Source organism: Drosophila hydei, unplaced genomic scaffold (genome assembly GCF_003285905.1).
Source record: "Drosophila hydei strain 15085-1641.00,03,60 unplaced genomic scaffold, DhydRS2 tig00008122-arrow-pilon, whole genome shotgun sequence".
Classification (NCBI taxonomy): domain Eukaryota; kingdom Metazoa; phylum Arthropoda; class Insecta; order Diptera; family Drosophilidae; genus Drosophila; species Drosophila hydei.
The window spans coordinates 5,910,840-5,931,475 of record NW_022045833.1 but is presented as its reverse complement, the minus strand read 5'-3'; the positions used below and the strand labels follow the sequence as shown (position 1 = coordinate 5,931,475).

Genomic DNA, 20,636 nt, shown 5'->3' with positions numbered 1-20,636 from the left:
GTTTGATGTTTTCAGATGTATAAAAATAAAGAAGCTAAAAAAAGTGACCTAGGAGGACATGTAAAGCACTTAAATGAATTAAATGCGAAGGCATAAGAGCACAGGTGAAGTATTTAAAACTGTAAGCTATCGACGAAAGAGGTCATGTGATGTTTGCAAAGATTAGCTAAAAGACAAATAACAAATGCAACCAAATTAAGTTAAGTCAGTTGACACTTTCAACAGCGAACAAATTCAGCCTGAGGCCGAGAGCAGCCTGCTAAAAAGTGACTAAGGCGAAGCTGTGATGCTCAACTTGGCTATAAGTACAAGAAGCGTTAAGCAAATTGTATGATACAAAAGGCAAATTGACCAATCTGCTGGCACAAGACATGCAAGTGGAGCTAATCGATGACACTTGTGGCGCGCTCTGCCACAAAATTGAAAATGTGTGCAGCTAACAAGGCCTACGAAACGTAACCAGGTCAGTTCGCATAAGCGTTTGCACATAAATCATGTTAAAGGCAAAAAATAATAATAAGAAGTATATGGCCGACGCCTGTTGCCTGGCAGCTGCCACACAGTTGCCACAAGTTGCCACAGATTTCCGCCTGGAGGCAGCGTCAACTGCATTTTAACCCAATTAGAGAACAGGTTGGCACCTCCACACACATACACACACACACACACACAGCGACATTTCACATTTCAATTTGTGTGCCAAATTTTGTGGAGCACTTGGAACGGATTTTGATATATCTTGATATATATACACACACATATATGTAATATATTCATTTTATTTTTCTTTTTATCGACGCCTTGCTTCGACACCATCTTGGCGATCTTATCAGCAGCCTGGCTGTCAATTGTGTACAGGGCATCATTAATTTACTTTTTTGGGAAAGCGCATAAAATAGAAACTCATCCGCATTTGCTATCTAGATTGTGTGTGTGCGAGTGTGTTTTAATTAAGTGCATCGTTTGCTGGTGGGCAGCATTTGAATTTGTGCCATAATTCATGGAAAGTCGAAAGTCGCAGCCAGCACCAAGCCAAGCCAAGCCAAGCCAGCTTCATCGATAATGTGTCACATATCAATAAAGAATTCCCCCCACATGGGGCATCATTTCATCTTCCTCTTCTCCAGCTGTTTTATGTGCATATTTGTGACTCCAGGGCAACTCTCGAGCTGGCGCCACACAAATATAAGTGTCAAGCCAACAACAACAACAACAATAAAGCAAACACCCAATTCCCCAGCACTTGCTTGGCCATTGATGAAAGCCAAGTGCCGCAGCTTCACCTTTTTTTCTTCTTTTCCTCTTCACATAATTGGCCAAGTGGGTCACTGTAACTTACCTGCAAAGAAAGAGCAAGAGAGAGAGAGACAGATTAATTGAGTGAGCGAGATGAAAAACAAGTGCGCAAGAGTAATTAAACGGCTGCCATAAAGTGTCTTGAGCTTAAGCTACACGAATTCGTCTCAAATGAACATGCACATTAAGCCAAATAAGTAAGAGTTGAAAGAAAGCGAGCCTCTCTAACTCCAGAAAGAGAGGGAAGCGAGAAAAAGTGTGTGAGCGAGCGAGATGGAGCGCCAGAGAAGGGGACGAATAAAACGAAATTAATTTAATTTAATCTAGAGTTATACACGCTTCAAGCTTTCAAAAATTACGCAAAAACTTGTACTAAACGATGTGGCGATAATTATCGATAATATCATTTATACATATTCTGTTTGCGTAGCATATTTATTGTACACAAAAAACTTAACAGAAATAATGCTAAGGACTTATATATGCTATATGCAAGACATAATACTATCGAATAAAGCTATTAAGCAAACTAAAATTATTTCCCAATAAATTTAATCGATAAACTATATGTATCGATGCTCAATTTTGTTATGGCAAAACGAAATTCTATAACAAATTAATAGAACTCACACTCGAGATAAAAGAAACAGTTATCGATAACAGAGTATAACAGTTCGTATGCTCATAGTAATATTTCCATTTAATTTCTAGCGGAACACATGTGATTGAAGTAGGTGTAGAATTATTTGGCATTCAGTAAGCAGCCCCTACACTAGTTTAACTCATTCGTAATTTGACCAGCATCCAAATTAAAACCTATTTTTTTTTTGAACAAAAAAAAAAATTTTTCCTGTTTTTTTTTTAATGAATGCAAAATTTTTGTTCAGAGCTGTAAATACCTAAAAATCCGATAATGTGTTCTCCATGTGGACCATGTAGCCCCTGCGATCCGTGCTGTGGACCCTTTGAGTGTTCGCCAAAATGTTACAATGCAGCACAATTGGAGGCACTGCCACAGTGTGCACCGCGGATACCGCCGCCATTTCCAAAATGCATCACCGTACAACAGCCGCCACGTTTGATCTGCAAGAAGCGGGTCGTGTTTACCGAGAAAATAGTGCCAGAGCCTATGGTCGTGAATCGATGTCGTCAAATAACTATACCAAAAGTCGTTGATGCGACGCGCGTCATAAAGGTGCCCAAACTGATTTGGGTATCGCAGATGGTGCGCGAACCGCGAGTTATATATTACCCATCAATGATACCCGATCCGTATGTTGTCTGCTATCCGAAACGTGTATGCGAGCCGAGAGAGGTCTGCCAGTCGATATTGTGCCAGCCGAAGCCACAGACTATCGATATACCGCCGCCAAGAGAGTACTGCTGCTATCCCAATGGACCGATTAATTATAAGCCAAGTGCCGCCTGTCCGCCCTGTCCGATCGGACCCTGTGCACCTGGCGGCGCTTGTTGTCCATTGCCTTGCTTCTCAACCAATCAGTATCCAGTTTGTGAGACACGCTGCGGACCATGTGGACCGGGTGGTCCGTGTGGTCCATGTGGTCCATGTGGTCCATGTGGTCCCTGCGGTCCTTGTGGCCCGTGTGGTCCATGTGGCCCATGTGGCCCTTGTGGTCCATGTGGTCCTTGTGGTCCTTGTGGACCCGGCGGCCCTTCCGGACCTGGCTGCTGGTGTCCCTGCGGTAGCCTCTAAATTTCAGAAACTAGTCATATGGACTCGGCGAAGCTCATTTCATTTTGTACCCTTTGCCCATCTATGTATGTATATATATGTGTATATAGGAAACAAGAGGTGCCCACGAAATAAAACATTCTCGCTTATGATCCCGGGTTAAATGGTACCGTCTATTCAGATCTTTTATGAATTGGCAGATATGTTATCGCTTATCACTGTTTAAATTAAATGTTCGCAAATATAATGTTCAAAGATATGTACAGAAAATAAAAATCTGAGTAAACAACAAATATTTTTTCTTGACACTCGTCTTGTATTTTTTCATCTATGTTCTCTGGCTGCCTTCTATTCCTCTCCTTTCAGCCTGCTTTTCATTCAATGTTCTTTGCCGTCTCATTTTTGGCTTTATCTTTTGTCTTCCTTCGTTCGTTTTTTTCTTTCCTACTTGTTTTCTTCTCTGTTCGCTTTTTCTTCTCGCTATATTCTCTTTTCTTCTTTTCTTAGCTTCTCTATTCCTTTCTCCATCTCTTTTCAATTTCTTCTTTCTCTTCATTTCAATTCTTTTTCCACTATCTTAATTCTCTTCTCCTTTACACTTAAATGGAACTTACTAAATATTTTACTATTGATACTAATCAATCCAATCACTCACTCCCTCTACGTCTTTCCTTTTCAATGGATCATAAAATAAATTATAATTCTATAACCCATTAGCCTTTCTAAAATTATTTCACGCCCTCATTCAAATACAGTTTTTTGGTTGTTAACTTTAACGAACCCATTCGTATAAAAATAACAAAATATTAATTTCTTTATGCCTTTCCGCATTGGAAAACATAAAAATTAGCATAATTTTTCTTATAGGCATTTCATATGCTTTTATTGCATTCGTAAATTCCATAATATTATTTTGGGTTTGTTTTCTTTATGTGTCTTAATTTAATTGCTTCATTTGCGCCTGCATTTTACACTCTTTCCACTTCGCTTTTGGCTTCATCTTCTGCCTTGCTTTGGCTTACATATTTTTCTGTTTTGGGCCAAAACAAAATGAATGCATTCATAAATTATGCATTTGCATGCAAATGCCGCGCGCCCTCTAATTGGTTTATGTAATAAATATTTTGTTGCTTGTTGCTTGTTGCTGTTGCTTTATATCGTTCAACTGAAGATTTATTGGACCTCTCTGAAGGAGTTTTTTTTCGGCCTTTGGTTAAGAATAACAATGTGCAGTGCACGTAATGCAACGCGCAGCAATGCGAATGGCATACGCAATAATAAAAGCGACTTGAAATCGCTTGATTACAAGATACCCTACAGTGGTAGTCGAGCAAATGCATGAGTCAGCCAAAATATTTATTTGCTGTATAAAGAGCCACATACCAAATTTGCTATCTCTCGTTTTTATAGTCTTTGACTTATGCTTAAAAACGTCATTATCAAATCGATTTATCGATTTTAGTGAACTGCGATAAGATATTATGAGAATGTGTTGCGTTTTGGATATGATATATATATATATATATATATATATATATATATATATATATATATATCAAGTCGCTAGCTTCACATATTTACAGAGAACAGCTAGAGAGGCGAAAAGCAATAAACCATCGTTCGATATTTATCGATTTAGTGCTGCAAAAATCAATAAATAGGCTGTGCATAGAGCAAATGAGAATATTTATTTATAATTTCAAGTGCGCTTTAGAACGATAGCACGACCAGATGCAGTTCATAAAGAGTTAATGAGTTTTACAAAGTAAGTTGATAAGAACATTCCGCGATAAAACTCGACTCGTGTCAGCTGTTACCTGCTGCCAATCAGTAAACTCTTACTCACTATTCTCAGGCTATTCAAAGTTACATTAAATATATTACGCATACGCCGCATCAGCAGAGTCAACATTTCAGACGGAAGCGTCGTTGCATGCAACGCCCTCGATTAGTCAGCTCAAAATTTGTTTACTTTGACTTAATTAAGGTCTTGACACAGTGTTTATTGTTACACACTCACACACAGACACGCTGCAAAGCCTGGCTTTGCCTATTGCTGCTGTTGTTGTTGTTGCTGCAGTGACGCGTGAGCTTTTCAATTAGCTGCGCTAATTAGGAGTTGTGAGACGTAGACGCTAATGTCGATGTCGATGTAGATGTAGATGTAAACGTAGGTGTCTTAGCAGCTAGCTCTGGGTCACTCGCTTGGCATGCAGAAAGCGTTAGGCCCGGCCCATTAAACGCTATCGCCTCTTGGCCAGATGTGCGCGATAAGCGAGTGTCTTGAGTGTCGGCGAGTTTTTGCGAGTTTCACAAAACTTTTATTTTCAAATACCCTAGAAAATATTCTAACTGAGCATAATGTGACACGACTGACCACATGATATATGTATATAGATTCGAGCTGGATTAATAGTCGTTTTAAACGGCCTTTTATCGTGAGCCTTTCTTTCTACCTGTCTGGCTTTCTCTAAGAGCTCTTTGATCCCCGACTCTAAAGTAGCTGGACGGTTCAATTTTACACGTGAATTATATTGCACGCCAAGCTTCTTTTCTTCAAAAATCATCGATAAATTGCATACATTTTGTTGAAATTGATAAAATGATCGATAACAAATTTCAGTTATTTCAGCTTATCTCGTATATTATAACGGCTATAGTTACTAAAGTTGGTATACCAGTTCTCTGAAAGTAAACGTAAGCAACCTTCGTACATTTGGGAAAAAATGCAACTATTTGAAGATAAAGACTTAATTTTCATATCCTATAGACATTGCATAGCTGATTTCAATAAAATGTTCTCCTAAAAAACTTTATATTTATATATATATAAAGTGATATTGCTATCTTCCTGGGTATCTACTCGTCAAGCACTCTCCAGCAGCTCATTCCTAATTGCTTTTCGTGTGCTTTGTGTGCTAATTTTAGCGCCTTTAATTTGATGAATTTCGTTTGATTTGATTTGATTTTTTTTACATTTTTTGTTTTTCATTCATGTTTGTTAACATTTGAATATTGTGCAAAAATAGAAAATGTTTATTTGTTGTTTAATGCGTGTTCACATTTAATTGCTGCATGTTTTCTTTGGCAGCTTTTAATTGGCGCTCATTATTGTTGTTAAGCCACGAACCGCATAATTTCCGATATTTCTTGCCCATGCCTTGGCACTGCTCAATTGATTTAATTGAGGCGTCGCGGCGCCAATGGAATTTCAAGTATATGATGTTCAGAGGTACTCAAACATCAGCCCTAAATCAAGCAACAATGTGCATGACTAGGAAATGAATTGAGAATGACTTAATTGTTGCTAGAAGACCTTAAGTCCACAATGGAGTCTCACAATATCAACGGCTTTTTTTTCTAGATTTTTTTATGGAAACTTTTTTAAGATGCCGCCAAACGAATTCAACACAGTTGTTTTATTGCCATTTGCATAGCCGAGAGTCTTCGACATAAATCAAGGTGTTCTCGACACACGCAAGTGTGAAGCTCAATAGAATTATATGGATCTCTCTAAGCTTTGTTGTTGCAACAATTCATTATGACCCAAACAAACAGTTGACCAGCAGAATTTTTCCCGAAGCCCATAAAAATATCTATTAATAAACATAAAGATATTGAGAGGGAAATGCGATAAGATCGCAGTTTAAATGCTCTTGGCTAAGAAAATATAAATTTTTAAATTAGCAAAAAAGAAATGAAACAAAAAATCATATTTCAAAACAAGAGAATAAGTTAAAAATATTAAAAAAAAAAAAAATACAAAATAGCTGTCTTAGCAAAATATTTTAATATTATCTTTACAGACATGTATATAAATATATATATATAAAGATATTTATTTCAACATATAATAAAATAATATAAAAATTTTGTAGCCTAAGCTAACCAACATAAATGCCCCTTTTTGTATGTTTTTAACAAAATAAACTTTTTTCTAGATTGCAATAATTATTTCTTATAAAAGCAGTTACAAAATCTATTACAAAAGTGCTAATACCCTATCCGAATACCCTACTTTATGTTTAAATATACACAAAAACTGCCTAAGCTAGACACTTGACCAGGCGACTACACAAAAGGCGACTTGGCCAACAAAGTTTTCAAATGGGTTAAGCCAGACACACACACCACACACCACACACAGGCACACTTTACAGATTTATATGCTGGCCATTAAAAAGCCAACATGCCACAGCGAACTATTAAACAAAATACTATAAAAAAAAAACAAACTCAACAGCATATACCGAATGTGAGCTTTTCTTCTGCTGCTTCTACTACTTCTTTTTAGAGGCACCTGACTTAAGAGGCGTTCCAAATGTGGCTCTGGCCATGGAGGTCATAAAACTGGCAGTGCCACCAAGAAAAAAGAGTGTGCAACCAGGCAAACTCTGTTTTGGCCCGCACTCGTCAGCCATCAGTCGCTGAGTGGGTGTTGCTTAGGCTAGCATAGCTTATCTGGTCATAAAGCTACGGCTGATGCTGATGCTGTAGCTGTAGCTGTTGTTAAGACTGACTTTAGCTGCAGTTGGGGCTGTCTTTGCAGCTGGCGAATTGCCCCCAAGTCGGCGTACAACCACGCATCAGCATCTAGTTGTTGCCGTTGCCGTTGCCGTTGTTGGCCTACGTGTTATCACGAAACACTTCACAAATGCACTGCGAGCAAGTAAGCTTGATTATGTGAATAGTGCTCGACTAGCAGATACCCTAAAGGCGCTGCTGAAAGCTAGCTGCTCTAGCTACTGCTGACAGCTAACTCTAAAATGGGCGTGGCAATCATGTTCTAAGTGTCATGGTAAGCACTTCAAGTTCTCTAATCAACAGTGCTCGACTAGCAGATACCCTGCTTTATATATAATAAAAACTCTTAATTAATTTATGTTAAGAAAAATCTTTTTTCTTTCTAAATTTCTTACGTAAATAAAAGGCTTTCACTTACACAATAATTCATCCGACTAGCACATACCCTAAGCCTAAAAAATGTAGTTACATTTAGAAGACTTACCAAATCATTTCGCCAATATACCTCATATCATTTCAAGTGTATAAAATATCATTTTGCAATCAAAGTTTTCATAATTTCTGCAAGTGTAGCCGCTGGCTCTTTCACTTTTCGCACATGCGCGCGCAATTTGTCGATCGTACGCTTTAAATAAGTATCTGCAGCTAAATGTATCTGAGAGTACGTGTATCTGAGAGTGTTCGAACTTGGTAGACGACTCGAATTACAACAATTGTTGGTCTGCTTAGCACTTTGCCCTGGGGCGTGGTCGCGTAACCTTAGACCATGACTTGGGTCATTAAAAAGCCAGTCGACAGCAACAATTTGTTGAACCAGTTGAAATAATGTTGTTAAATAACAACAAAATACAAAATACAAAATACAAAACACAAAAAAGAAAATAAACATAAATTAATTGAAGTTACAAAGCGTCAACAACTGAAGGTGAAGGTCCATAGTTAATTTTTTTGGGGCTGCATATCAGATTTTCTTTGGACTCAAATTGTCACGGTGCTTGGCAATATTTAATGGGTTCTCTCATGGGGAGAGCACAACTAACAGATATCCTGTACACAACTGATAAGTAAAATATCTAGTACTCAGATATGCTTGAAATGGCTACAGATCGATATATATCGATAGCTGTCATTATACAAAAGTATAAAAATAGAGTACATAGGATAGAGAACTTAATTAATCAATCGAAATATTTAGAAAAGTTTATATTTATCGATATAAATCGATTACTTTCTATTAAAAAAAAAAAAACATTTAAGAAAAGAGATTTTAATGTCTCGCCTTTTTCATCACCCCTTTTGAAGCACTTCAAAAGCTACAGGGTATAAGGACAAACAATAAAACTAACCATTGGGCAGGTCAGGGCCCTTTGCTCAATTCATTGACAGCAGCTTTAAAATTAAAGTCGTTCTAATTAATTAGAGCACTGGATTCCGAACTTGTCGACATCTGATGTATGCATAGATCGTAGCTGGGGCGTCACTGACCCAGCGTACATGCAGAGTACACAATGAGCGTAAATGCGAGGGAGAGCCAGAGGGGCGGGAAGGCGGGGAGGGAGAGAACAAGAACGACTCTTTGTAATTTGGCGTTGATATGCCGCACAGTTTGTGTTGGAAATTAATAAGCAGAAAAAGGCAAGCCAAGATACGACGACGATGAACAGCATCATAATGATCATGGCGATGGTGATGATGATGATGATGATGATGATGATCTGGCTGGCAGAGAACAAGTCCGGGGACAAACGAGTTTTCCAGTTTTTCCAATTTTCATGCACTAAACGCAATCAGTGCTCATGATCTGTACATTAGCGTCGTGTGCTGATCACGCAGATTGCCCACATGGACACGGCAAGAGATGGAGAGAGAACCAGAGAGAGAGAGAGAGAGAGAGGTATAGAAGTGAACATGGATGCACACATAAACAGTTGACTGATATAACTCTAATGTTGACCAGTTTAAGAGTGGTTTATAAATCTAACAAACGCCTGGGCCTGGGAATGGGACGACGTTGACGCTGCCGTCGGCCAGCTCTATGCAAATTCGAGCCTCGTTTCTTGTGTCCAGTAGCAGACGAGCCAAGTGTTTGTCCACTTTGCACTTCCTATGAAGTCATCAAGACGAAACCGTTAGAAATGTCATTACATAAGCTCAGTTTTTTAATTTAAAAATTATGCAAATTGACGCGAATATGGGTACCACAAGTGCCTAGCCCTGGCTCCAGAGTGCCACGAGTGGGCGTGAGTGATGGGCGTGAAAGCCATAGAGAAAACATTAAGACGCGCCCGCCTGAGAGACAGCTTCACAAGTGCCAGACTCGATTCAATATGTGCGGGGGCTTCAAGTGTGCCTGCCGCCTAGCTAAACGATGAAGAAACAGGTAACAAATCTGCGCGAATCAAGTCGACAATTGCCTCTGACAGTAGAAAAATAAACTATATAGTGAAGAGCGTGAGGCAAGTACCATATGTATATAAAGCAAATGATCAAGTGGTTAACAACAAATCTGGAATCAGCAAATAGCACAGAGATAGCCAAATCTATTGCATTTCCTTTCGAATCGGTGGATGAAGATATGGGTAGATGGATAGCTAGATAAACAGATAGATAGGAATACATATATAGATCGATAGATTTATAGATATATAAGTATAGATAAACATATATTCAGATATACGTTAGATCAATCGATCCAAACAGATATAACAATAAATATTTAGATCGATCAATTTCAAATAAACATATATTTCAAATATTGATATATATAGCTAAACGAATAGCTATAGTTAGAAAAAAGATCAATGGATTTATATATGGAAAGAGAGAGAGATAAACAGCTAAAGATGAATAGATAGATCAACAGATCAGGCAATGGCTATATTGATCAATAGAGTGAAGCTGAAGAATGACTCTCAGGTTTTGAAAGGTCAAAATCTAAATATTTATAAATATATTCCTAGAATGAATTTCAATATAAAAAATTAATAGATCTAAATAGATAGATTATTCATTAGATAGTTCTATCAATTGGCAGAAAATGAAGAAGAAGTCAAACCTTTGAGGCCCTTACAGGTCCCTAACCTCTCAATATCTAGGCCATTTTTAAGATCAATATAAAAATGCAAGTATAAAGATTCCGAAAATCAATATGCACCAGCAGTTGACATCATATAAACAGCCGATTTTATACGCAGATAAGATTTGTATATATGTTTATCATTTAGTTCATAATCTGACACAATTTTTATCAAAACTCTTTCACAACCAACTTGTGAGCATAGCTGCATTTATGATCGTGTCACCTTACTTTATCTGAGATATATACGTAATGCTGCCAAAAGTTTTTATCAGAGTTCAGATTCTTGTTTCGCTTCATTGTTTACGTTCGCTCACGTTTTTTTTTTGCGATCGATTTTGTTGAACTTTTGCGCAAAAAAAATAAAACAAGCGGAAAAAACCTGTTGAACAAGATCTGTTTGTATTTGAATTCAGAAATTATTTATTTATGGAGCTTGGACGCTTATGGCGCTTGCTTAGCAGCAGGAAAATTATAAATAATACAATTAATACTAAAGTTATTGTTGTTCCTTTTTTCAGCGTCTCAAAAAACCAAACGCAAAAAAAAAACAGCTGTGTTTGCATTTTTATGATTTGTGGGCTTAAGCATATATGTATACTTCACGTTTATATATGTATCTAAAGACTTACAATAGATTTATTTGACAGAGCAACTGTCAAGCTCGAAGCTTAAAAATATGAAAAATCAACAATAAGAAAATATAAGAAGCCGTCAATGCATTTTTTACCTTTGAAATGGAATTTCAAGCTACTCTACTTGACTTTTCGTGTACCCCATTGAAAATGTTTTATGGGGTATAAGGTTTTTGTGTAAATTTATGTAATAGGCAGAATGAGGCCATCTACTGAGAATATATATTTATTTATATGTATAGAAATGTATACTTGATCAAGATCAATAGCTGATCTAGCCATAACCACCTATCTGCCAGTTCATTCGCCTAGTCTGTCTCTCTTTGTCAAGCATCTATACGAGCTAAAGACACAGTTTTAAGCCTCCGAATGCCCTGCTCAGTTCATTCATAACCTGTCTTAACTTCCATACAATTTGCACAAATTAAGAGATCATTAGCTTTCAAATTTAGTATATAGCTGTTCCCAAAGTAAAGACACCTAAACAAAAATTCCGCTCTTCAGAGCACCTTCCACGCTCTTCATTCATTCAGGGTATTTTACTAGTCGAGCATTCCCGCCACTCCAAGCAAACTTGTATTGTTGTTGTTTTTAATTTATGCACTTACATTCCACACACACACGCTCACCTGAATGTAAGCCAAGCTCAAAAATAATAATAAAAAAAAGAAAAATAAAGTCGCTGACATTTGAAGGTTGTTCGGAGCCATTTCATTAAACAATGTGAGCTTGGTAATTACACACACACTCGTATATAGTCATTTATCTAGATAAATTATGGAGTTTGGTCTTATGGAAGAACTTGTCTATAGATTGTCTAGCTATAATGACTCAAAAGACAACTGAATTGGCATTTCATACCATATTCTACATTCCGGAAACATCGCAACAAAAACACAATGGTTCGCAAATAAGGATAGATTTATCTGCATAGTTCTAAGCAATTAAGAGATAAAGCTAAACAATTGTCTTTAACAATTGTCACAATTGCTTTCCTGAACTCTTTTGAAAATAACTTTTTTCCCAATGAAAATTATTTTTATTGTTTTATTGTCATTGTTTACTACCTATACATAGATATAGTACTATATAGTTAAAGCAATGACTACATATGTCTATATATAACTAAGCATAAGGAAGTACCTGTGTATATTAGCAAAGAATTAGTTAAAAAGTGACTCAATAATTGCATAACACGTTAGTAATTAGGCCATAAACTAGTTCCGGAACTATAACTATAATCAGGCATATTTAACAGCTATATATACGCTAAAAGTCAAGCAAGAAACAGTTCATTGCTTTCATTTTAACTATGTACTGGTTAAATATGAACTAGTTCCGGAACTTAAAAGTTGTTATATGATCAACAATTACAATATTGCAATTAATATATAAAAATTCTAAGCTGATACACTGAAACACTATGAACTAGTTCCGGAACTTTGAAATTGTAATATATAAAACCGTTATATAAGCCTGTAACTAAAATGAAATATTTCTGATTGCAGCAGTTGTAAAAAATAAGAAAAAAGATTACGAACTAGTTCCGGAATGAGTAAGACAAGAACTTCTAGCAGTAGTTCTGTTACTATTATGGCTTTAACTTTGGCTGCTGAGTACTTTTTGAGTGCGAACTTCTAAATGTGAACCAGTTCCGGAACTAATATGTCTAAAAGCTATATAGATACCCAGCTTATCTAGATATTGATGCTGATAAAGAACTTAAATAAAAGTTAAGTAACAAGTACAGCTCAGCATGAACTAGTTATGGAACTGGCCTGCGAGATTGGAGCTATTTAATGAACGAACTGCACTTAATCAAGATTTCGAAGTATTACCGCATAACACATTGCGTAGCCTGAACCTTTCATTTGCAACATTTTAAACTGTTGCACATTCCAAACGAAACAATATTTCTCAATTTGCGCAAATAGTTGATTTATTTCTTTTGTTTACATTGACTGAGGAATTTGAATGTGAATGGAAAGATGGAGGAGGCCAGCTGTGAGGCAGCACACACCTGGGCAGATGTTGCATGTGAGACAAACGTAATTATGTTTTTAAATGGTTAAACAAGCTGGAAATACTCACACTCACACACCTGCAAACTTGACCTTGAACATGATGTTTAAGGTGTTGCTGCTGCTGCTGTTATTGTTGTTGCTGCGCTGTTAATAATTATTGATTTGTTGCGCCGCATTACAAAAACTGCGCAAAAATTTGTTCAACGTCACGGCAAAGCCCATTTTTAGAAAAATTAGGGCAACAGCACGAAGTTCGAAACGGGGGTCAACAAAAGTTCAGCCACAGCAGAGAGCGAGAGAGAAGAAGACAAATGAAATGAAACGCTTTCGAAATGTAAAGCGTAATTAATCAAAGAGAAAAAAGTGGGGAAAAAACTAGAGCTTAAGTTTCACTCAGAGCAGCAGAACAACACGAGGCTTTGTCCAAGGCACTGACAGCGAGTCGATAAATAATCGTTTAGCATTAATTTCAAATAGTGCATTATGTCACAAGCACGAGTGCAATGCCAGGCTGATTTCAAATGAAAGCGAAAGTATGTCAGCCAGGAGAAAGAGCGCAAGAGAGACGGAGAGAGAGATGGGGGGGAGTAGCTTGTCTGGCAACTGAAGCGTGAAAGATTCTGTAAAGCTCGCATCTCACAACCAATAAATACAAAAGGCATTGGCATTGTGGCTGCACTTAACGCGCATGCGTGCCTGACTGCCTCACTTGATGAGCAGCCAGAAGGGGGGCTGTGGCGGGCCAGTGAGGCAGCCCGCGACACACAGCTTTCCAGTCCAGTGGCTCAAAGTGAAATGGAAAGGCCGCTGTAGACGCGACGAAATGACAAAAAAAACCTGGCGATGGCACGAAGAAAAAAAATATAACTTTCACTAGAAACCAAATCCAAAAACTCAATGAGCAGCTGAAACAACAGCAACAACAACAAAAGCTGATTACAACAAGAGCCACAATAATTGTGAAAAAGAACAGCTTACAGCCAGAGCTGCTCGAGATAGTTAACTGTTTGACATGATGCTGATAAATATATATATATATATATATATATATATTTATTTATATATATATATATATATATATATATATATATATATATATATATATATATATTATTAAAGCTTTGCTTCTTTATATTTCTTAAAAAATTTCGATCTATATTTTTATTTATATATCTAGCATTATTTTTAAAAATATATACATATATATTCAGATATACTTCATTTAATAGTTACACTTTTAAATATTTTATAAAAATATTTATATAAAATATTTAATATTTATTTTTTTAATATTTCAAATTTTTTTTTTAAATTTTTTTCAACATTTTCTTTTAATATTAATTTATTTTTTATATTATTTTAAATGTTTTTTTAATTTTCTTGTTTATTTTTATTTTATTTTATTTTGGTTGGTTATTTAACAATTGATTTTCGCCCTCCGTCTCTCTCACTCTCTCAGAGTATAATGAACTTCAAGCCGTAATGCGTTTGCCCAACAATTGTGCAGCATTCGGCAGCTGTCGTCGAGGCTCTGGACTGAAATGCAATTTGAGCTGCAGCACAGTTTCCCGATTCCAGATGCAATATCTGTGAGTGACCAGACTCGCAGTCTTGGCCCGTGACTCATGTCTGGTAAATCAACGCGAATGAGCCATACGTAAGTCATATCGCAATAATATTCTCTAGGCAACCCTATGCAGTTTCCGCGCTTGCAAAAAGAAACAAACTGTCACTCAGTGGGTTCTAAGCCAGGCTTAAGTGCTGCAGCTCGCGCCCCCGCAGTCACTCTTCAACGGGGGTAGGCGTAAACTGTCTAAGCAAATGGCATTTGCCAAGGAAGTTATAAATTTGCTGCCAAAATAGAATTGTGTGAGCCAAAGACCAAAAGCCGAAGCCCAAAGGATGAACGCGGGCGGGCAGCCAGCACGAGAGAGCAGTGATGGAGCGAGAGGGGAAGTAAGTCAAGCAAGGAGGAGGGAAGTTTCTACGACTTGCAGTTGCATTTGCCGCAAAGCGTTCATTAAAGTCAAAGTCCCACAAACTTACGACAGCGGCATATGGCAACAAAACAGCATGAGGTAAGGCAGCTGCAACAATGATGCACGAATAAAAAACACCCTGGGATAGCATAGCATTCCATGCTAAAGTATTACAGCCGATAACTATCGATAGTCAAAGTAGAGAAATCGATATGTGTTATCACGATTATGAAAAACACAATAACACAAGGTATTTATCGGTATATCTTATCGAAATTCGGTCTATTCATTCATCGATATATCTAATAATCGTAATACTCATATGCAAAAGGCAAGCTCTCGTCAAGCAACTCCACTTGAGCGCTTTAACAGGGTATTAAGTACCTGAGCTGCATCTGTTGTGGGCTTCATTGAGAAAAAACCTTTTGGGACGTGCGTGCACAATGATCGCTTGCAAGTTTTACGACCTTCTACAACGCCCACAACGCTGCAAGAAGTGCGTACACTGCGAGAAATGCAGCTGTGGCTTTTCTTGCCACAATTAGAGTAGAGCTGCCAGAGCGACAGACGTCAACAGAAAAGCCAAAACCCAAAAATAAAATGAGAAAAATGAGAAGAACCAGGCAAACGCCGACTCACGGCCCACACACGTCATGTCTCGAGTTACTGCAAGTACCTAAAGTAGGTAGAGCACAGACAGAGAGAGAGAGAGAGAGAGAGAGAGAGAGAGAGAGAGCGCGAGCAGGTCTTTCTTGCAATTAGAAGTTCGTTTTGGGTGAGGTAATACTGTACTGAGCTGCAGTGCCAAATGGGAATTAATATTAAACATATTTCAGTCGAGTTCGCCGAACCGAACCACGCTCTGATTATGCGTCAATTTTCTTGAACTTTTTTGTCAATTAACTTCATTAACTTAACTGAATTGGGCAACGGAAATGAGAGGCGAAACTATGTTGACCTCTTGGATCAAGGCGCAGCAAACAGCCTACAGTGGAATTTATCTATAAAGTAGTCGGACTTATCTGGCTTCGCTGGCCTTGTCGGCGTTATCACTACGAAGCGTACAAATCTTATCGAGCCCACAAAATAAATATATATACAGATACTGCATATATAGAGTGTGAGTAATATTGATAATCTATTAGTTATTATATATTTCCTGCATGGAAATACCAAACTTAAAATGGTCAAGTAAAGAAAAAATGAAGTTGAAAGAGAGCGTCTTGGCAAGAAAGATCGATATACTTTTAATAACGATATGCTGTAAGTCTCAACTACTTGCTGAAAACACGATATTTATCGATTCTTAAGTAATCAACATAAATATCAACATCTGAGTCTGAGACATACCCCAAAAAAATAGTAGAGCATATCGATACTTAACTATTTGGAGGCAGTAAAAGTAGTTATTGATCAACCTTATATAATAGATATCATAGCCATCATAATACAACGATATTCGCCGATTTTTACATACTCAAAATATGTATCGCTATATGGACTCCTATAATTGAATATAAGATAAACTCAAACCACTCTGACATCTTATCGATATTTATGTATTTTGGGACAATAGAACTAATTATCGATATATGTTAGAATGTGCCTTGCTGTGATATTGTGTACTTCAAGCAACTAATTGATTAAACTCCTTCTTGTCCGCTTCTAGCAATTGTCACAGGGTATGACAAAAGGGAGCACAGCCACAGAGCCGCAGAGCCGAAAAAGGTTTCTTTCTCAGATCACAATCAGAAACAGAGCAATAATATCAAATGAACTCTAAGACTCAAAGACCTGAGAGTCGAGACTCCCGTGGTGTTTGCGGTTTGACAGCAGCCGTTAAAGGTTTTGTCCTCCTTAACAGCGCATCTGTCTCTCTCTCTCGCTCGCTCTCTATCTCTGTCTCTCTGTTTGTTTACAAAAGGTGAGGAAAACTGCCGAGTCTGACTTTGTCTTGACCTGCCCAGGGGCTCGGTGCATGCGCGACTCTCTGTCAGCGAGCACTTGTGTCAATAACACGAACAGCAACAGACAAATTTTCTATTTGACTTTCAGTTTTTTCTTGTTTGGTTTTTTTCTTTTTGGAAGTAACAAATAGAAAACCCCCTCCTAAGCCCCTATTTAGAGAGTGACATTTGATAGCACAAGCGGTCAAATGTTGTCCAAGCAACAGGGCAACGATATCAATTTTCTATTTCCACAAATATATATATATACATATATGTATATGTATGTAAATATATATATATATATATAAAGAAATACTTGACTTGCTGCTAAGTGGAAGGCAGACAAGTGTCGATATGTATGTCTGCTTTAAGTCTGATTATTGCTTTGAGACTTAACTAAGTTCGTGGGCATTAGTTGAAGGCTATGAAAATCGGAGAGAAAGGCAATGCATTGAACTTAGATTTATATTGAATAATTGATTGAATAATAAGAAAGTAGACGCTAGTTAGATAGTTGTTTAAAGTAATTAATTTGAATTCGTAATTAGACTTTGCCAATTATATGGGTATTGCCAACAAGCCATGTAAATCGCATAGAAAGGCAACTCATTAACACAATGCAGAACAAATTTTATATTTCAGTGTAGCTTATATTAAGAAATAATCCTAATTATTTGTATTAGTTCTTATTCTTTGCTAAACAAACAACTCTATTGATATAACAAAGCTGAAAGCCGCCAGAGCGGGCGAGAAAAACACTTTTTGAGGGCACGAAAATCGCAGAGAGAGGCCGTGCATTAACTAGCATAAGGTGAATGAAAGAGAGAGAGATTGATTGATTTCAATATATACGCATACATTTTAAAAAAAAACCCCTAAGCTTACATTCACATGCGCATTTGCACGTAAACGTCGCACATTACCAGTGTCATTTATAGCACACTGTTAAATATACACACACAGCCTTGCATAGAAATGCTAACTAACAGTCCCTTTGTGGCTGACAGCCTGCGCACTTGTACTGTTATCTAAGAGCGCTAAAAATTGCCATCAAGCAAAGTCGAACAAGAGTCTCAGTCGTATTTATATAAATTATTATTGTGTGACTAATGCTCAATTGAATTATTGTTGGGCGAGGAACTGGCGACGTCCCCCACCCGCCACTGGCCACCTTTTTCCAGTCGCCCTCATTTGATTGCAACAAAGACAAACAGCACGCGCTCTTAAAATGTTACCTTAATAACGGGGTCATAATTAAGACGCAGGCGATTAACATAAAATGGCAAACAAAAAATAAAGCAAGAAAAAACACAAAAATTTCAATTGCTCTCGGCTGGGTGGCTCAAACGTAATTTGGGTCAAAAAATTTTGAGGCAACAAAAATTATGTATTATCATTAAATTTCATTACAAGCGGCGCACGAATTGAGAAAAATGCAAAAAAAAACCAAAAACAGCGCAAAAATCATGGAACTGGAAACCGTTACAGCAAAACGCACTTCAACTCAAGTGTACAGTTATAGTGACGACGACGCCAGCGTCGACTGCAGCCAACAAAAACAAAGCCAGGCCTCTGTCTGTCTTTGCTCTCCTCTGCGTATGCGACTTTGTGTGTATATGTCTGCGTGTGTTAGTGTCTGCCATTTTTGGGCAGAGGGAGACAGACAATCGAAATGCAAAAACATGCGAAAATGCGTACGCCTACCTCCCCAGACAGAACCCTGCCACACGCTACACCAAAGATGAGCAAATACGAATGAGAATGAGAAAATGCGCATAAAAAGCTAGATATCTGCTTCAAGAAAAGCTAGATTTAGCTATAGGCAAGCGCATAAGAATAAATAGAAGTTAGAGTTACCTATTAAGACACTTAAGCATTCTAGATTTGGTGGCTCATTTCAAGCGCTCATCTCTGGCAATGCAGAGTTTATGCTGCATATTTTAACATTGAATATAGCAAGTTTTAGCTATATAGCTACACAAATAGCCCAAGCTGTTCATGTTAACACTTTAAAAAAGGCTACATTTGGCAAGCGCTGCTAACAACACTGCACTGATTCGATCGAACATAACGGCTCATGTCACATGCTCATCTCTGACAGTGCAGTCCTGCTGCGCTGAGTCATCAAAATGATGATAATTATGATGAAGGTGATGATCATTGAGGCAAGTGATTGGTGGCAGGTTCAACGAACTATGTGGCAACGCACTTACCAAAAAAGTCCTCCCAGGTGTCCGAATCGGATTCTAAGCTGGACATCTTGGTGATTGCCGCTGCTGCTGCTACTGCTACTGCTGCTGCTGCAGTTGATTTATGTTACCAATGCCTTGTTTGGTATTTGGTTTGTGTCCAAATGTAGCCAAAGATTGCGTGGCTGGTTTTATTCTCTTCTCTTTTTTTTCGCTGTTTTTTGGTGTTTTATAGGTGCTTAGATATCCTATCTAGTTGTCCATAGACTCTTTTGCTTAGTCGCTGCGCAAATGACTTCACCCGGCATTGCTTTAGCCAAAAGCAAAAACCTACTTCAATCAATGGTCTACCGATAAGATAAACACATACATATGAACACACACAGACGCGCACACACACAAATGCGAACGCGAACGCGCGGTATTATAAGAGTTTTACACTGTGCAAAACGTCTTTGGCTTCTATCTTATCTGCTGCTGCTATTCGGAGCAGAGCAAATACCTAATAAGTACGCAATTTAGATTGGAAGTGCAGCGCAACAGCTGTTACATACATACATAAATATGCACACAGGCATACGAACACAAACACACACACATTTGCGCACACTTAACTGTTAGATCAAATCCACTTGTAGAATTCTCAGAATTTCGCGTATGACTAAACCGGCTATGAACTTTGCCTGGCCACATGAATATTTTCAATATTGAATACTTTGCTGTTGTTTCTGTTGGTTGTTTTGGGTGCGCAGGTAAGACAACTTTAAATATAACAAAAAAGGCTAATTGCAAAATATCAATTTGAAGATGCACTTGGAATGAACGCGCTTCGCTAACTTTCCAGTTTCACCTTCGCACCGTTATTTCTAATTGTGGAAAACACTCTCGCACACAGCAACCAAACACTTGCAAGCGTTGCACGCACGCGCGCTAAACGACGAAGACGACGGCGACGGCGATCAGAGCGAATGGCAACTGCATCAACATCGACTCACCCACACGACGTTTCGAAGCGAACTGAATTCGCGTCTCCGCCGCCGACAATATTCGATAGTCTCTTATACAAATTTATAAGTTCTAAAGACGTTCGGCTTAACAGTCGCTCTTTATCGTTGTCGTTGTTGTTTATCATTTTCAATTTTTGTATATTAATTAGCTCTTTCGCTGTTTTGCGTTGTTATTCATATTTGTTTACTTAAGACTTTTAATTTTAATATTGTGCAAATGTTGTGCTCAAATGGTATTGTTACGATCGAATCTGATCTGTTACT

General features: G+C 37.8%; 2 protein-coding genes across 4 annotated transcripts in view; one reads left to right on the top strand and one right to left on the bottom strand.

Annotated features, from left to right (window-relative positions):
- The window catches only part of LOC111603156 (myosin-M heavy chain), a 79,456-nt gene extending 59,097 nt beyond the window's left edge, over positions 1-20,359 (bottom strand). For 2 of the 3 annotated variants that reach the window (XR_002751662.2, XM_023320648.2), the window contains exon 1: positions 19,390-20,359. Coding sequence is in view for 2 of the 3 variants with exons in the window: in XM_023320648.2 (XP_023176416.2) it covers positions 19,390-19,435 (46 nt within the window). In the remaining variant the exon portion in view is untranslated. The remainder of the gene's footprint in view (positions 1-19,389) is intronic. The other variant, XM_023320637.2, reaches the window with a different exon arrangement.
- Positions 2,058-3,153, top strand: LOC111603176 (DBF4-type zinc finger-containing protein 2 homolog). The gene has a single exon (XM_023320661.2). It carries the CDS (start codon positions 2,210-2,212, stop codon positions 3,008-3,010), a length of 801 nt encoding a protein of 266 aa, XP_023176429.1. The 5' UTR covers positions 2,058-2,209; the 3' UTR covers positions 3,011-3,153.
- Positions 20,360-20,636: the final 277 nt, after the last annotated feature.